Raw genomic sequence first — 13,160 nt, forward strand, 5'->3', positions numbered from 1 at the left:
AAAGAATAGAACTACCACTAATTAAATACATAAAATGTGCTTTGCACTTTTCTAAAATGAGTTGATACTTGTTTTTCCCCCTCACAATCCTGAGATACATACTGTTATTCACTGTATTTTGTACACACACTTAATATTCCAAAGGCCACAGTCCGCGCCGAAACCAGTTTGGCTCAGTGGTAGAGCGTCGGTCTGCGGACTGAAAGGTCCCTCCTTCGATTTCAGTCAAGGGCAAGTACGTTAGTTGCAGGTGCATCCGATGTGCAAGAGTCAGCTGGTCGATGTTTCTCTCTCATCGACGTTTCTAGCTTTCTATCCCTCTCCCTTCCTCTCTGTAAGGAAAATCAATAAAAAATATTTAAAAAAAATAAAAATAAAACCAGCACTGTAGGTAATTCACATTCACACTGAAGTCATACCGTTCAAGGCATTGTAAGGCACTGTGCTGGGTGCTAGGAACCTAACATAACCAGGTAGACGTGGCTCCTGACTTCCCAGTATATTTGTGGTGTTAACAGCTTATTACAATAAGATGACACGGCCAAAACCGGTTTGGCTCAGTGGATAGAGCGTCAGCTTGCGGACTGAAAGGTCCCAGGTTCCATTCCGTCAAGGGTATGTATACCTGGGTTGGGGGCACATCTCCAGTAGGGGGTGTGCAAGAGGCAGCTCATAGATGTTTCTCATCAATGTTTCTAGCTCTTTTTCCCTCTCTCTTCCTCCCTATAAAAAATCAATAAAATATATTTAAAATAATAAAGAAATTTTAAAAAAAGATGGATGCTAGAACAGAACCAGGGAGGTCACATAGACGGTGTGCTTAGCTCAGACTGGGGATGGTGAGGGGAGCCTTACAGAAAGGGCGTCAGAGCTAAGCCTGGAAGGAAGGATCTGCAGCTCTGGAGAGAAATCTGTACTGCAGAGAAATATGGGAGTCAGCTGGGGAGAGTAAGTGCAGCCGTGGCCGTGAATGAAATGGCTAGGACTAGGTATAGAGTGAGAAGTGAACGAAGGACCGTCTTGTGAAAGACCCCAAACCACTCTAATCCTCCTTACCCCACAAACCACCTGTTCTCGGCTTCGCGGGTCCTTAAGTCCGAGCACAGTCCCCAGCCAGGCCGAGCACTCACGGGCGGGGCTCGGCCTGCTGTGTCGCTCCCCACGTCGCCCTGCGACTGCGCGAGATGTGCCCGCCCTGCGCGATGACGTCAGTGCGCGTGCGCGCTGCGGGAGGAGTGGACCTTTGGGCGAGGAGGCGCAGAGGCTCCGGTACCTCGGCTAGGTAGGTAGAGGATGGGGAGGGACAGGGAGCCCCCCAGAGTCCGGGATCGCAGTCCGGACCCGGAGCGGGAACCCTAGAGGTGCTCAGCATCGCTTCTCCCAGCAGGCCCCGCTCGGCCCAGCGATGGAGTTTCCGGATCTCGGGGCGCACTGTTCCGAGCCGAGCTGTCAGCGCTTGGGTGAGAGCGGAGCGCGAGGGGGTGGGACCGGGTGGAGAGGGGCTTGGAGCTGCCGAGGAAACGTCGGGTGGGCTCCGGGGGCTGGAAATGCTGGGAGGGGCGGGCTCGAAGGTGAGACGGTGTCAAAGGGGGCGTGGCTAGGGAGAGTGGACTAGAGCTGGTGGTTTGTTGCAAGCAAAGAGGTGTTTTCCTTCCTCCGAGTAAGAGGCTTGACTGACGCGGAATGATGTCAGGGTCCCGCTGGACCTGCACTCTGCCATATCCCCTGCAGATTTTCTGCCGCTCAAGTGCGACGCCTGCTCAGGCATCTTCTGTGCAGACCATGTGGCCTATGCTCAGCATCACTGTGGATCTGCTTATCAAAAGGTGAGGGGGCAGTCTGAGGATGATGAAGGATGCATGCAGAATCCCTGCAATTCCTCTGCCTCCTGCTTCCTCTTCTTTATTATCTGAGTTTTTTCTCAGGACCAGAGATTTGGTTGAAGTGGGAGTGGGTCACAGACTGAGCTCTGTTCCTTAACTATAGGATATCCAAGTACCTGTCTGCCCACTCTGTAATGTGCCTGTGCCTGTGGCCAGAGGGGAGCCCCCTGACCGTGCTGTGGGGGAGCACATTGACCGAGACTGTCGCTCGGATCCAGCACAGCAAAAACGAAAGGTAAGCATTGAAGGGGTTGGCCATGACCCAGCTGGGCTTATGGATGCCTGGAAATCTGAACAACTATTTTTTTTTTTTTTGATTTCAGAGAAGAAGGGAGAGGGAAAGAGAAACATCAATGATGAGAATCACTGATCAGCTGCCACCTAAATGCCCCCCCCCCCCCACTGGGGATTGAGCCTGCAACCCAGGCATGCATCCCCCGCCCTCCCCCCCCCCCCCCCCCCCACAGGAACCCAACCTGGGACCCTCTGGTCTGCAGGCCGATGCTCTATCCACTGAGCATAACTAGTCAGGGCCTGAACAACTATTCTTTTTTTTTCCCTTTTTTTTTTTTTTTAATATATTTTATTGATTTTTTAAAGAGAGGAATTGAGAGGGAGAGTTAGAAACATCGATGAGAGAAACATTGATCAGCTGCCTCCTGCACACCCCCCACCGGGGATGTGCCCGCAACCAAGGTACATGCCCCTGACTGGAATTGAACGTGGGACCCTTCAGTCTGCAGGCCGACGCTCTATCCACTGAGCCAAACTGGTTAGGGCTGAACAATTATTCTTCTTGGGTTGGAAAGGGGGTCAGAGTTTCAGCAGAGACAAACCTTCCCAACTTCACCTCAGATCTTCACCAATAAGTGTGAACGCGCTGGCTGCCGGCAGCGGGAAATGATGAAACTGACCTGTGAACGCTGTGACCGAAACTTCTGCATCAAGCATCGTCACCCACTGGACCATGATTGCGCTGGGAAGGGGCACCCAACCAGCCTGGCAGGGTAATTGCAGCCAAGTCTTCTACTTACCTATGGGACTGTCCCATCCTTCTGAACTGACTCAGTCTTTTTATTTTATTTTTATTGCTTTCAGAGATGGAGAGATAGAAACATCCAAGATGAGAGAGAATCATGGATCGGCTGCCTCGTGCAAGTCCTCCACTGGGTATCAAACCAGCAACCTGGGCATGTGCCCTTGACCAGAGTCAAACCTGGGGCCTTTCAGTTCACAGGCCAATGCTCTATCCACTGAGCCAAACCAGCTAGGGCTGACTCAGTCTTTATAACTACAAGCTGGGAAGTTTGAACCCTGTCCTCTTTTTTAAAAATATATTTTATTGAATTTTTACAGAGAGGAAGGGAAAGGGAAAGTTAGAAACATTGATGAGAGAGAAACATCAATCAGCTGCCTCCTGCACACCTCCTACTGGGGATGTGCCCGCAACCAAAGTATGTACCTTTGACCAGAGTCGAACCTGGGACCTTTCAATCCGCAGGCCACTCTATCCATTGAGCCAAACCGGTTTCGGAAAACCCTGTCCTCTTTGACTAGGGAGTCTTAGCTTCCTTTCCAGTGCATATTTTTCCAGATTGTTTGGAGGAACTCCCTCCTGAGTTCTCTAGTAAGGCCTGGGGGGGGGGGGGGGGAGCATGCCAGCTGATTACTCTAGGACACATGCCAAGAATGTCTCTTCCCTACAGACTTGCTGCTATCTCTAGAAACCAAGGTCTGGCTTCTACAAGCACCGTCCCCAGCCCAAGTCAGACCTTGCCTTCATCTCCCTCTCCCAGCAGGTAGGCCTCCCCATTTCTTCTCTCCCTTTTCCTCCTTCATATCTCTGACCTCTGCGTCTTATTTTTCTTTCTTTTGACCTCTGCCTTCTGATTGTCTGCCTTAGAGCCGCAGCCCAGTCTCCATCATGGACCGCCCCTCCAGTGATTGCTTTGCAGAATGGCTTGGTGAGTTGAACAGAAGTTGAAAGGACAGAAGCAAACACACAGAGTCAAATCCAAGGCAACTGGTCTTGTTTTTCTTTTTTTGCAGAGTGAGGATGAGGCTCTGCAGCGAGCCCTGGAATTGTCCCTGGCAGAGACCAAAACCCAGGTCCCAAGGTATCTACTCTCTGGTGAAAGAGGAAGGGATGTGGGAAAGAGATAGGTGGGATGAACTCTGATCTGTTGCAAGATAATAGTTAGGCCTGGCCAGCATGGCTCCATGGTTGAGCATCGACCTATGAACCAGAAGGTCACTGTTTGATTCCCAGTCAGGGCACATGCCCAGGTTTTGGGCCTGATCCCCATTTGTGGGATGTGCAGGAGGCAGCTAATCAATGATTCTCTCTCATAATTGATTTTTCTCTTTCTCCCTCTCCCTCTCTGAAAGCAATGAAACTGTATTAAAAAGGAAAAGATAATTGCTAGATACTTGGGTCTAAATTAAGCTTACTAACTATAAATTTGACAAGTTTTTTTTAACCCAGTACGGTCTTAATTTCTTCTATAAAATGGGATCATACTAATACCTACATTGTAGAGTTGTATAGAAATTAAGATAATATTCAAAAGTGTTCAGCAAAAAAAAAAAAAAAAAAAAAAAAAAAAAAAAAAAGCGTTCAGCACAATGATGCCTAACAGATCAGGTGCTTATATTTTAGATAATATTGTCATGCAACTTAAGCTGCTCCTCTCTCCCAGTTCTCAAGAGGAAGAAGACTTGGCTTTAGCGCAAGCACTGTCAGCCAGTGAGGCAGAGTACCGACGGCAGCAGGTATGAGGATGGGGTAGAGATGGGGTCGTGCGCTGGGAGGGAGTAGGGAGTTTTGGGGGCGGTTCTTCTAAGTGGTTGAAAGTTTTGGAATGGTGGTTATCTTTTTCAGTATGACTCCGGCCCATGCTGAGCTTGGAAGTGAGGACTGCCCACTCATTTCCATGACATCACACCTGTCTTCTCCTCCCCCTCTCCTTGCTCCAGGCCCAAAGCCGAAGCCTGAAGCCGTCCAACTGCAGCCTGTGTTAGGGCCTTGGGCTTGGGGGGGGGGGAGACTTAGCTGAGGAGGACTGTGGCCCTCACATCTCTAAGGTCCAAAGGGAGAGGAGGCCAAGAGCAGCCTGCAGTGAAGATGAGGAGTGACTGTTTCCAGGGAGCATCAAGAGAAACAGCTGTAGGACTCAGCCTATAGAAGGCCCTGCTGGCCCTCCAGCTGCGTGGGAGAGAGCAGCTGTGACTGTTCCCTGATTGGGCCCTTGGAGGATGCTGGCCAGGCCCCATTCAACTCCTTGCATCATGTCATCCCCCTCACACTGGGGCTGCCTGCACGTGTAGGGACAGGGAGGGTCCTGGGGAGAATAAAGCATAGTGGTAGTTAATAACACATCCAAGTGGTGTGTTTCTTTCTCTTTTCCAACCAAAACCAGTACAGTCCTGTCAAGAATGCTCACCCAATCTAAGAGTAGAGGCCTACTGCAATATGCCACATCAAGAAGTCAGTGTTCCCAGCACAGTCCACGCTTTTATTTCCCCAAAAATAACTACTGAAAGGTCCCTTACCCCCACTTTGGTTAGCACAGCACCCCGAGGCCGGGATAAACCATGCCATGGAAGAAAGGTACATTTATTCCCTTTCAGTGACCTTTTGGGAAGGAAGTAGCCACGACTTGGGTCACCATGCTTTAGGCTGGGTTGTGGTATCTTCAGCGATTTCATCCTGTCCCTGCTGCTGTAGCCGCCACATATCCGCATACATCCCGCCTCGGGACAGCAGAGCCTCGTGCCTGGAGCCAGGAGGAAAGTAGTGTAAGTCCCAACTATCGGTTTTACCACAAGAGTCCTCGCCACCAGCCCACAGAGATAACGGATTTGGCGAGAGAGCTCCTTCAGAAATCCCTGGGACTTCACAACCATATCCTGGGCCCATGATTCAGAGGCCTGGCCCTGTTCACCCTGCTGTGCCCCTTACCGTCCTCTCTCCACAATGCAGCCATCCTTGATGACGAGGATCTGGTCAGCATTGACCACAGTTGAGAGCCTGAGAAGTCAGACACCAGTTACCCACTGCACCCCCAAAAGTGGCCCCGCCTCCTGCTGCCCCGGTCCTGTACCTGTGTGCCACTACAATGGTGGTGCGGTTGGCGCAGACTTTGGCCAGAGAAGACTGGATGGCCCTCTCATTAGATGTATCCAACGCTGACGTTGCCTACAGAGAGGGTCTGGGTGAAACAGCCCTTGCCACCCAAATTCCCAGTGGAAGGAGGATGCAAGCTGCTGGCAGAGGTCTCGGGTATCAAAAAGAACCTTGTTTGCACGTGAGAACTGTAAGGTGTTTTGTGAAGCATGGATTCCTGGATATCTCTCCCAGATGGAAAACGAATGGCATGGGCATGGAGGGGGGTCGGGGGGAGGGGGGCGCGGGAGGGAGGGGTGAAAACTGCCCAGGGCCCTCACCTCATCCAGCAGAATGATGTTGGGGTTCTTAAGAATGGTGCGGGCGATGGCGACACGCTGCTTCTCCCCACCGCTCATCTTCAGTCCCCGCTCACCCACCTGCGTCTCGTACCCTGTGGATATTGCCCACTTCCCTCAGGTCACACATGATAAACTTGGTTTCTGTGACCAGACAAGGCAAGGAAGGGATGGAACGGGGCAGAGGGAGTAACAGCCCAGGGCAAAACAGGGCCATGGAAGCTCACCCTCCGGGAAAGCCAAAATGGCATCATGGATGCCTGCAGCCTTGGCGGCAGCCTCCACATCATCATTCCCAGCTGTGATGCGGCCATAGCGAATATTGTTGGCAATGGTGTCATTGAAGAGGACGGTATCCTGGGGCACAACTCCAATGTGAGACCGGAGGGAGATCTGGGTCACCTGGGGCCAAGAGACCACATCCCCGGGCCTGTGAGATCCCCCCAGGCCTAGGAGGAAGGATGGGCTGGCAGAAAGCACATGGGAAGGCCCTGGGTAAAATTCCTGCCTCCACCACCCAAACCCTAGCTGTGTGGATGAGTTCCTCAACCTCTCTGAGTCTGTTTCCCCATCCCTAAAAGAGAAAAGACCCATTCTCTCCTGGCTTCCCTAGACTGCTGCAGATGTTTGTATCCTGTCCAGCACGGTTCATGACTCTTTCCTGTAGGTAAATGGTGTTAGAAAGGCTAAGGTCTCCTGCCCCAGCTTTGTGCAGAGGTAAGGTCTCCTCCTCTCCCTGGATGCTTAGCACTTCCCATTCTTTTACAGACAATGACATTTCCCTCCCAAACAACCTCACCTGTGAAATGTCCTGACCATCTATTCGGATGCAGCCGGAGCTGATGTCATAGAAGCGAAAGAGCAGACGCAAAATTGTGCTCTTCCCTGCTCCAGATGGGCCCACCTGTATTGGAAACAGAGGGTAACCCATTCTTAGGGCTGTTGGCTTTTAAGGCTTTTTCTCCAATAGAGCATCAATGACCATGGAGGCTGCCACACTCACACGTGACCAGACATGACAGGGCTCTCTAACTCTCAGCCTGGGTCACAAGCTACCATGGGCACTGGAATAAGGGAAGATGGAGGAGGCTGGGCCAAGTGGCTGGGTTTCCTCTTACCAGGGCCAGGGTCTGCCCAGGCATCACAGTGAAGGACACATCCTGCAGGGTCTCCCGCCTGCCAGGAAGAGCGGGTGTGGTCAGCAGGCCTGCTGCACTCCCACTGCCCCCTTCCATCACCAGAGCTATTACTCGGCCCTGACCCTCCTGAGTAGGCTCTCTTCCCAAGAAGCAGGGATGGCTAAGAAGCAGGGATGAGGGGCAGGAAGGCAGTGTGTAAGTAGAGTGGGGAAGGGTCCAGGGGACGGTAAAGGGGGAGGGGCTCACCCATCAGCATAGCTGAAGTGCACATTCTCAAACTCAATCTGGCCCCTCTGGAAGCGAATGGGCCCCGCTCCAGGAAGGTCCTTCACCTGGGAGAGTGTCACCACGGTGTGGCGCTGTTACAGGTCTGGTATCCTCCAGACACCACAAACACCACCACGCGGCTCCTCTCACTCCCTCAAGCCCCACTCCTCTCTCTTCACTCACTTCTGTCTCCTCCTTCAGCAGGTCAAACATGTTCTCCATATCAATGAAGTTGGTCTGGATCATCCTGCAAGCAGGTAACGGTTGGAGCTCCTCTGAGGAGCTGGGGAAATTATGCACTTCACAGGTGAGGGCCAGGGATCAGGTTACCTGTAGTAGGTGCCAAACCAGTTGAGGGGCATATACAGCTGGATGATGTAGGTGCCAAAAAGCACAAAGTCCCCAACCTGTGGAGATCCAGGGAAGAGGATCATGCACAAGAGGCCTTCAGGTTATTACTCTGCCCACTTCCTGTCATCTCTCTGCTTCTCACCCAGGAACCTGGTGACCAGACATAGAACCCAGGCTCCCTCTTGCCTGTCCCCAGCACAGTTCTCTCACCTGGAGCTTCTGCTCACTGACAAAGTATGCGCAAAGCAGCGAGCCAGCAAGCAGCCCACCTCCAATCACCAGGTTCTGAGTCTGATTTAGTAAAACCAGTGACGCGCTTGACTTCCACTCCAAACCCTGTGGAAATAACAAGGGAGAGAAGAATGTCACATATGCGCTGACCAAATCCAAACCTGGGCCCAGGCACCTTCAACCTCATAGCCCAAATTTTATTCTTCTTGGCTCTGGCAATTCCACAAGGCCAGGCCATTGCGGTCAGTAGGCCTCAAACTAGAGTGCTCACCTGATATTTAATGATGGCTTCTCGATAGCGTTCCACTTCATAACCTTCTGCATTGTAATACTTCACCTGATGAATTCAAAGCACCGTTTGACATGGCTGCAGCATTCAGCACCCGAATCATTGCTTCCAGATCCCCAATCCCTCCTTCCTTCCTAATTTTAAACATCTCGTATCCCGCAGCTCTTCTGGAGCCTCGGGGGTCCCAGGCACAAGCCTCCATATTTCCATGCTTCACACCACTGCCACTGAGGCCTCTGTTACCGTTTCAAAGTTTAGCAAAGAGTCCACGGCTCGTGCCCGGGTCGCATTTTCCTGTGCGTTCATATCACGTCGAAACTTCGTTCTCCACTCAGTGACGACAATGGTTAGGGCTACAGCATGAAAGGAGGGAAAAGGAGCAAAGATCAAGACAACATTTTCAACAGCAGAAACCACATATGTATGTCTGCTGCCTTCTACACACTAACTCTATGTTACATCCCAGGGACCTGAGTTCTAAAGGGAGAACGTCCTAAGCTCCCTGAGGGAAGAGGCTGTGTCCAAGATACCTTTGCAGCCTGTACAAAGCCTCATCTGTGAAAATGCTTTTGATGAGCAAGTCAAGGCAAGCTGCATTTGTGACATAGTGAGCTTTCTCCTTGACTCATATGCACAACGAGGACCTAATGTGACCACAACGCCCTGGTCCTCTACACAGGTTAAGCTAAAGTTTCTGTGGTAGAGGAATATGCCCATCCACCATTATAGGGGAGCTGAGGAAACTATTCAAATCCACTAATCTATAGTCTTCCAAACAAGGTCACCCAAGTGGGGTCAGAGCTCATGCTCAGGGGATCCTTGGAGAGTTCAGGGAGCTGGTTTCACCAAGCGGCACTCACTGAGGTAAAGACTCATGCACAGGAACACGATGAGGCCAAACCAGGCGTTGAAGAACATGCTGAAGTAGATGATGCCAATGATGATGTCAGCCAGTGTGGGGAGAACGTTGAATACCAGGTAGCTGGGAGGGGAAGTCAAGTGACAAAGAGAGGTATATGGGCTCAGAGCCAGCAACTCCACCTCTAGCAGTTTCAGTGTGGTGTTTTGTTTTCAACAGCAACAGACTGCAATCAAGCTAAATGCCTCTCAGGAGGTGGATGGCTACAGTAAACACGGCATGCTCCAACTACAGAATGCTCTGGGTCTATCATAATGAAACAGGGAGATGTATTTACGCTCCAACGAGAATACATCTCCATAACATTTTTGTTAATAATGGGATTGTAAGGCCCTAGTGGTCTGGCTCAGTGGATAGAGTGTCAGCCTGAGGACTGAAGGGTCTCGGGTTCGATTCCAGTCAAGGACACATGCCCAAGTTGCAGGTTCGATTCTCAGTGGGGGGTGGGCAGGAGGCAACCAATCAATGATTTTCTCTCATGGATGTTTCCATCTCTCCCTTTCCCTTCCTCTCTGAAGTCAATAAAAATATATTTCAAAAGTAAAAAAAAATAATAATAATGCAACTCTGAGGATGATGCCTATATTGTGATACCACTTGTTTTAAGAAAAACCTTCACAATACCGCTTTAGTTCTGGGAGTATGCACATATACATGTAAAAATGCCAAGAAGCAGAACTCAACATACTAAATGCAGTGGGAACCTCTGAAGAAGTGAGCAGAATTCAAAAGATGTTTGCTCTCAATCCACTTTAAGTTATTACAGAGCATATGCACATTAATCTTATTAGAAAAAAGAGGGTGAAGGGGCAGCTTCTCAAGCTGGATCCGTTCTCAGGCCCCCCTGCTTTTCTTGCCTCACCCCCTCACATCCCCTTTCCATGGGCTTGGTACCTGAGCAGCCCAGTGACACTGGATGTGCCCCGGTCAACCACTCGCAGCACCTCCCCTGTTCGGCGCCCCAGGTGCCAGCGCAGTGAGAGCTCGTGCAGGTGGGAGAAGAGGCGCAGCTCCATCCCCCGAGATGTGAACTGCTGCACCTTGATCCACAGGAATGTGCGAAGGTTGCTCACAAAGCCTGGGGGGAGCCAGGGGAGGCTTCAGTAGAGCTAAGGGGACAACTGACATCAGCCCAGCACCCAGACGTGAAAGGCCAGAAAGCACCAAAGAGCCCAGGGGAGGAATGCCTATGGGAGAGAATGATCCGGAGGAGAGGGAGGGGCCCGTACCAACCAGGGTGAGAGTCCTGCATACCTGTACTGCCAGTGCCACCCCCCTGGAGGAACTTGAGGAAGACATAGGTGGTAACAGTCCAGGCCAGGGAGTTCCAAGGTGCCTTCTCAGTCAGCAGGTTTACTATGGAAAAATGAGTATAAGCCCACTTAATGCCCCCCTAGGCCCCTCTTCAGAAGAGACTACCCCAGGCACCAACCATAGCTTTTTTCTGACCACCCAGCTCTCAACTCTGTCGTACTGCCCTGGACTGACCACCCGCCCCCGCCCTCCAATCAGTCCATGAAGGACCAGAGAGCTAAGCTGGCACTCCTCCCCCTCACCTATGTTCCTATAGAAGATGGGGACCAACACATTCAGTCCCCGGTCCAACCCCATGAGCCCCAGGCAGATGAGGACAACAAGTTGCAGAGCTGGATTTCCCCGAGGCCATAGGTAGCCACTCAGTAGCCGGAGCTTCCTGCCAAGGTCCCGCCAGGTAGACGCTGGTGGCCCCTCTGTTGACTGAACCTAGGATGACAAAACACATAGAAGACGGGAGCTCAGAAATCATAAAAAAAAAGTGCACTAGATAGAAACCTTCTAGGGAAAATGTATGAGATTGCAGATCCCAGGCATTTTAGACCCACTAGCCCTGATGGGATCAGAAAGGCTAACAAGGCACAACGAGAGATTTGGATAAGAAACAGTCTATTATGGTAGGAAAAAATGACAGGAAATGAAATCCAGACAGACCCTAAGGTTCAGAAGTTGAGGTGTACCTGGCTGCTTTCTACATCTTGATCATCTTCATTAACCCGAAACGTGTAGGACTGGGGACGAAGTCCGGGAGCCCAGAGCCCCAGGACAAAAAGCCCTCCAGAGACCACATAGCGCAGCACCCACAGGCCAAACTGTACCTAGAATGAAACACGTGAGGAGAGTATCAAACAGGGCCAAATCCCATTGTTACTACTAAAACAGGGTTGGGGACAGGTATAGGTAGGGCATGCACCCGCTCCTCCTCAGGGGCCCAGCTTGTAATGGGTTGGGGGGGAAAAAACCCCACAATGACTCAGCACAACCACGCCCTACCCGCTGGCTATCAGCTCCCAGCCAGAGTCAGCCCCTCCCTTTTCCTTTAGTCTTTACAAAGCCTGGAGCCAGTATGACCAGACTAGACATCTTTCTTCCCAGCCCCTGCCACCCATGCTTCCACTCTCCCATGAGTCCCTCACCTGCTGGCCCAAGTCAGCCCTTGCCCACCACCACTGTGGGCTGTTCCAAGACACCAGGGCCAAGTTCTCCGCTGCAAAAGCCACAGTCCAGAGGAGCAGGAGACCGGGACTGTGACTGAATTTGATCCAGGCGCCCATTGCCAGCTTCTGCCGTGCCTGGCTCCGTTCCACAACCAGCAGTCCCAAGCCACAGGCGCCGGCCAGGGTCCCCAGTACGGAAGCCAGCAGTAGGTAACCTGGCAGCGGGGCCCCCCGCGCGGTGCCCACTCGACCAACCAGGCTGGCCAGGGGCAAGGCCACCTGAAGTGTGGCCAGAAGCAGCTGCAGCACGTAGGGAGCCACACGAGGCCCGGCCCCCCAAGACAGCGCGTCGGAGACTGCTGGCCGCTCCCGGCGCTTGCAGGGAAGGGCAAGAAGCAAGGCCAGAGTCCCCAGGACCATCAGCACTGAGGGCGTGAGGGTGAAGAAGAAGCAGGGGCTCAGGCCACCCTTCGCCCAGGCCGGACCCACGGGCCCTTCGGCCTCGCAGTAGTTGCCCACAGTCACCATGGCAATGCGTGGTCGCCGACCGAGGCTGCGGGGACTGCGAACGGGGCCAGCCGCTTGGGGAGGGGCGCGGGCGCCGGGCAATCTCGGGTCATGGAGCCGCGGGGGTCGCTGTCAGGGATGCACGTGGACCCCACACCGCCTGCTCGCTCCGCGCGTGCGCCGCCGCCGCGCTCTCGGCGCACTCACGCAGGGCACGTCCGCCGTCTCTCCCGGCCGCGGCCGCCCCTTGCTCGCCGGCGGGACCCCGGGCTGAGCGGTCCGCACGGCTGTCCTGTGTCGGACTCGAGCCGCATTCTTTTGCAGCAGCTCCGCCCACCGTAACCGCCCAGTCCCTTCCCAGTCATTGGCGATGTCGCCGAAGGGGCGGGGTAAGGGGGTGCTGTGGGGGGAGGGGGGAAGAGAGGCAAAACAAACCAGCGGAGTCAGCTAGGTCACGTGCCCAGAGCGGGAAATCTGACCGCCCGTCCGGCTGGAGACCTTGACCTCCAAGGAGTCTTGGATCGGAAACGGCCCTTTTGCTAAGTCCGCTGGCTCGTTATGTCCCCGAGACACCGCATAGGCCCACTTTCCTACAGGGCCTGTCCCGGTCCCCAGCCACCTGGAGGGATCACATGTACC

At 52.8% G+C, this 13,160-nt stretch overlaps 2 protein-coding genes across 14 annotated transcripts; one reads left to right on the plus strand and one right to left on the minus strand.

Annotated features, from left to right (window-relative positions):
* The first annotated feature begins 1,185 nt into the window (after positions 1-1,185).
* Positions 1,186-5,256, plus strand: ZFAND2B (zinc finger AN1-type containing 2B). 7 transcript variants are annotated; one of them, XM_045575659.1, is made up of 10 exons: positions 1,205-1,277; positions 1,388-1,460; positions 1,732-1,826; positions 1,987-2,118; positions 2,739-2,890; positions 3,590-3,682; positions 3,787-3,847; positions 3,933-4,000; positions 4,583-4,655; positions 4,765-5,002. In XM_045575659.1, exons 2-10 carry the CDS (start codon positions 1,406-1,408, stop codon positions 4,783-4,785), a joined length of 750 nt encoding a protein of 249 aa, XP_045431615.1. In that variant the 5' UTR covers positions 1,205-1,277; positions 1,388-1,405; the 3' UTR covers positions 4,786-5,002. The 7 variants fall into 7 exon arrangements, with proteins under 7 accessions (XP_045431616.1, XP_045431617.1, XP_045431613.1 ...); XM_045575658.1 differs by having other exon boundaries at positions 1,206-1,277; positions 4,860-5,256; XM_045575660.1 differs by lacking the exon at positions 4,583-4,655 and having other exon boundaries at positions 1,186-1,269; positions 4,765-5,256.
* A 128-nt stretch (positions 5,257-5,384) lies between these two features.
* On the minus strand, positions 5,385-12,859 carry ABCB6 (ATP binding cassette subfamily B member 6 (Langereis blood group)). Of its 7 annotated transcripts, none has more exons than XM_036421777.2 (19): positions 11,994-12,852; positions 11,538-11,675; positions 11,100-11,286; positions 10,798-10,899; positions 10,438-10,621; positions 9,485-9,606; positions 8,868-8,977; positions 8,607-8,672; positions 8,315-8,440; positions 8,084-8,160; positions 7,937-8,000; positions 7,733-7,818; positions 7,466-7,523; positions 7,147-7,251; positions 6,575-6,749; positions 6,330-6,442; positions 5,987-6,081; positions 5,845-5,913; positions 5,385-5,659 (listed from the first exon to the last, which is right to left on the minus strand). In XM_036421777.2, exons 1-19 carry the CDS (start codon positions 12,540-12,542, stop codon positions 5,548-5,550), a joined length of 2,538 nt encoding a protein of 845 aa, XP_036277670.1. In that variant the 5' UTR covers positions 12,543-12,852; the 3' UTR covers positions 5,385-5,547. The 7 variants fall into 7 exon arrangements, 2 of the variants coding, with proteins under 2 accessions (XP_036277670.1, XP_036277671.1); XM_036421778.2 differs by having other exon boundaries at positions 5,576-5,763; positions 5,806-5,913; positions 11,994-12,853; XR_004985055.2 differs by lacking the exons at positions 5,385-5,659; positions 6,330-6,442 and having other exon boundaries at positions 5,839-5,913; positions 11,994-12,855.
* Between the last annotated feature and the right edge of the window lie 301 nt (positions 12,860-13,160).

The sequence above is a fragment of the Pipistrellus kuhlii genome, unplaced genomic scaffold, assembly GCF_014108245.1.
Source record: "Pipistrellus kuhlii isolate mPipKuh1 unplaced genomic scaffold, mPipKuh1.p scaffold_m20_p_7, whole genome shotgun sequence".
Lineage (NCBI taxonomy): Eukaryota > Metazoa > Chordata > Mammalia > Chiroptera > Vespertilionidae > Pipistrellus > Pipistrellus kuhlii.

Coding starts and splice junctions, on each gene's coding strand:
- ABCB6 (XM_036421777.2), bottom strand. CDS start 12,542: ATGGTGACTGTGGGCAACTACTGCGAGGCCGAAGGGCCCGTGGGTCCG. Junction 10,622..10,797: donor GGGTGGCACTGGCAGTACAG/GTATGCAGGACT, acceptor GGCTCCCCCCAG/GCTTTGTGAGCAACCTTCGC. Junction 8,673..8,867: donor CTTTGCTAAACTTTGAAACG/GTAACAGAGGCC, acceptor TGAATTCATCAG/GTGAAGTATTACAATGCAGA.
- ZFAND2B (XM_045575660.1), top strand. CDS start 1,406: ATGGAGTTTCCGGATCTCGGGGCGCACTGTTCCGAGCCGAGCTGTCAG. Junction 3,683..3,786: donor TCATCTCCCTCTCCCAGCAG/GTAGGCCTCCCC, acceptor TGTCTGCCTTAG/AGCCGCAGCCCAGTCTCCAT. Junction 4,001..4,764: donor ACCAAAACCCAGGTCCCAAG/GTATCTACTCTC, acceptor TATCTTTTTCAG/TATGACTCCGGCCCATGCTG.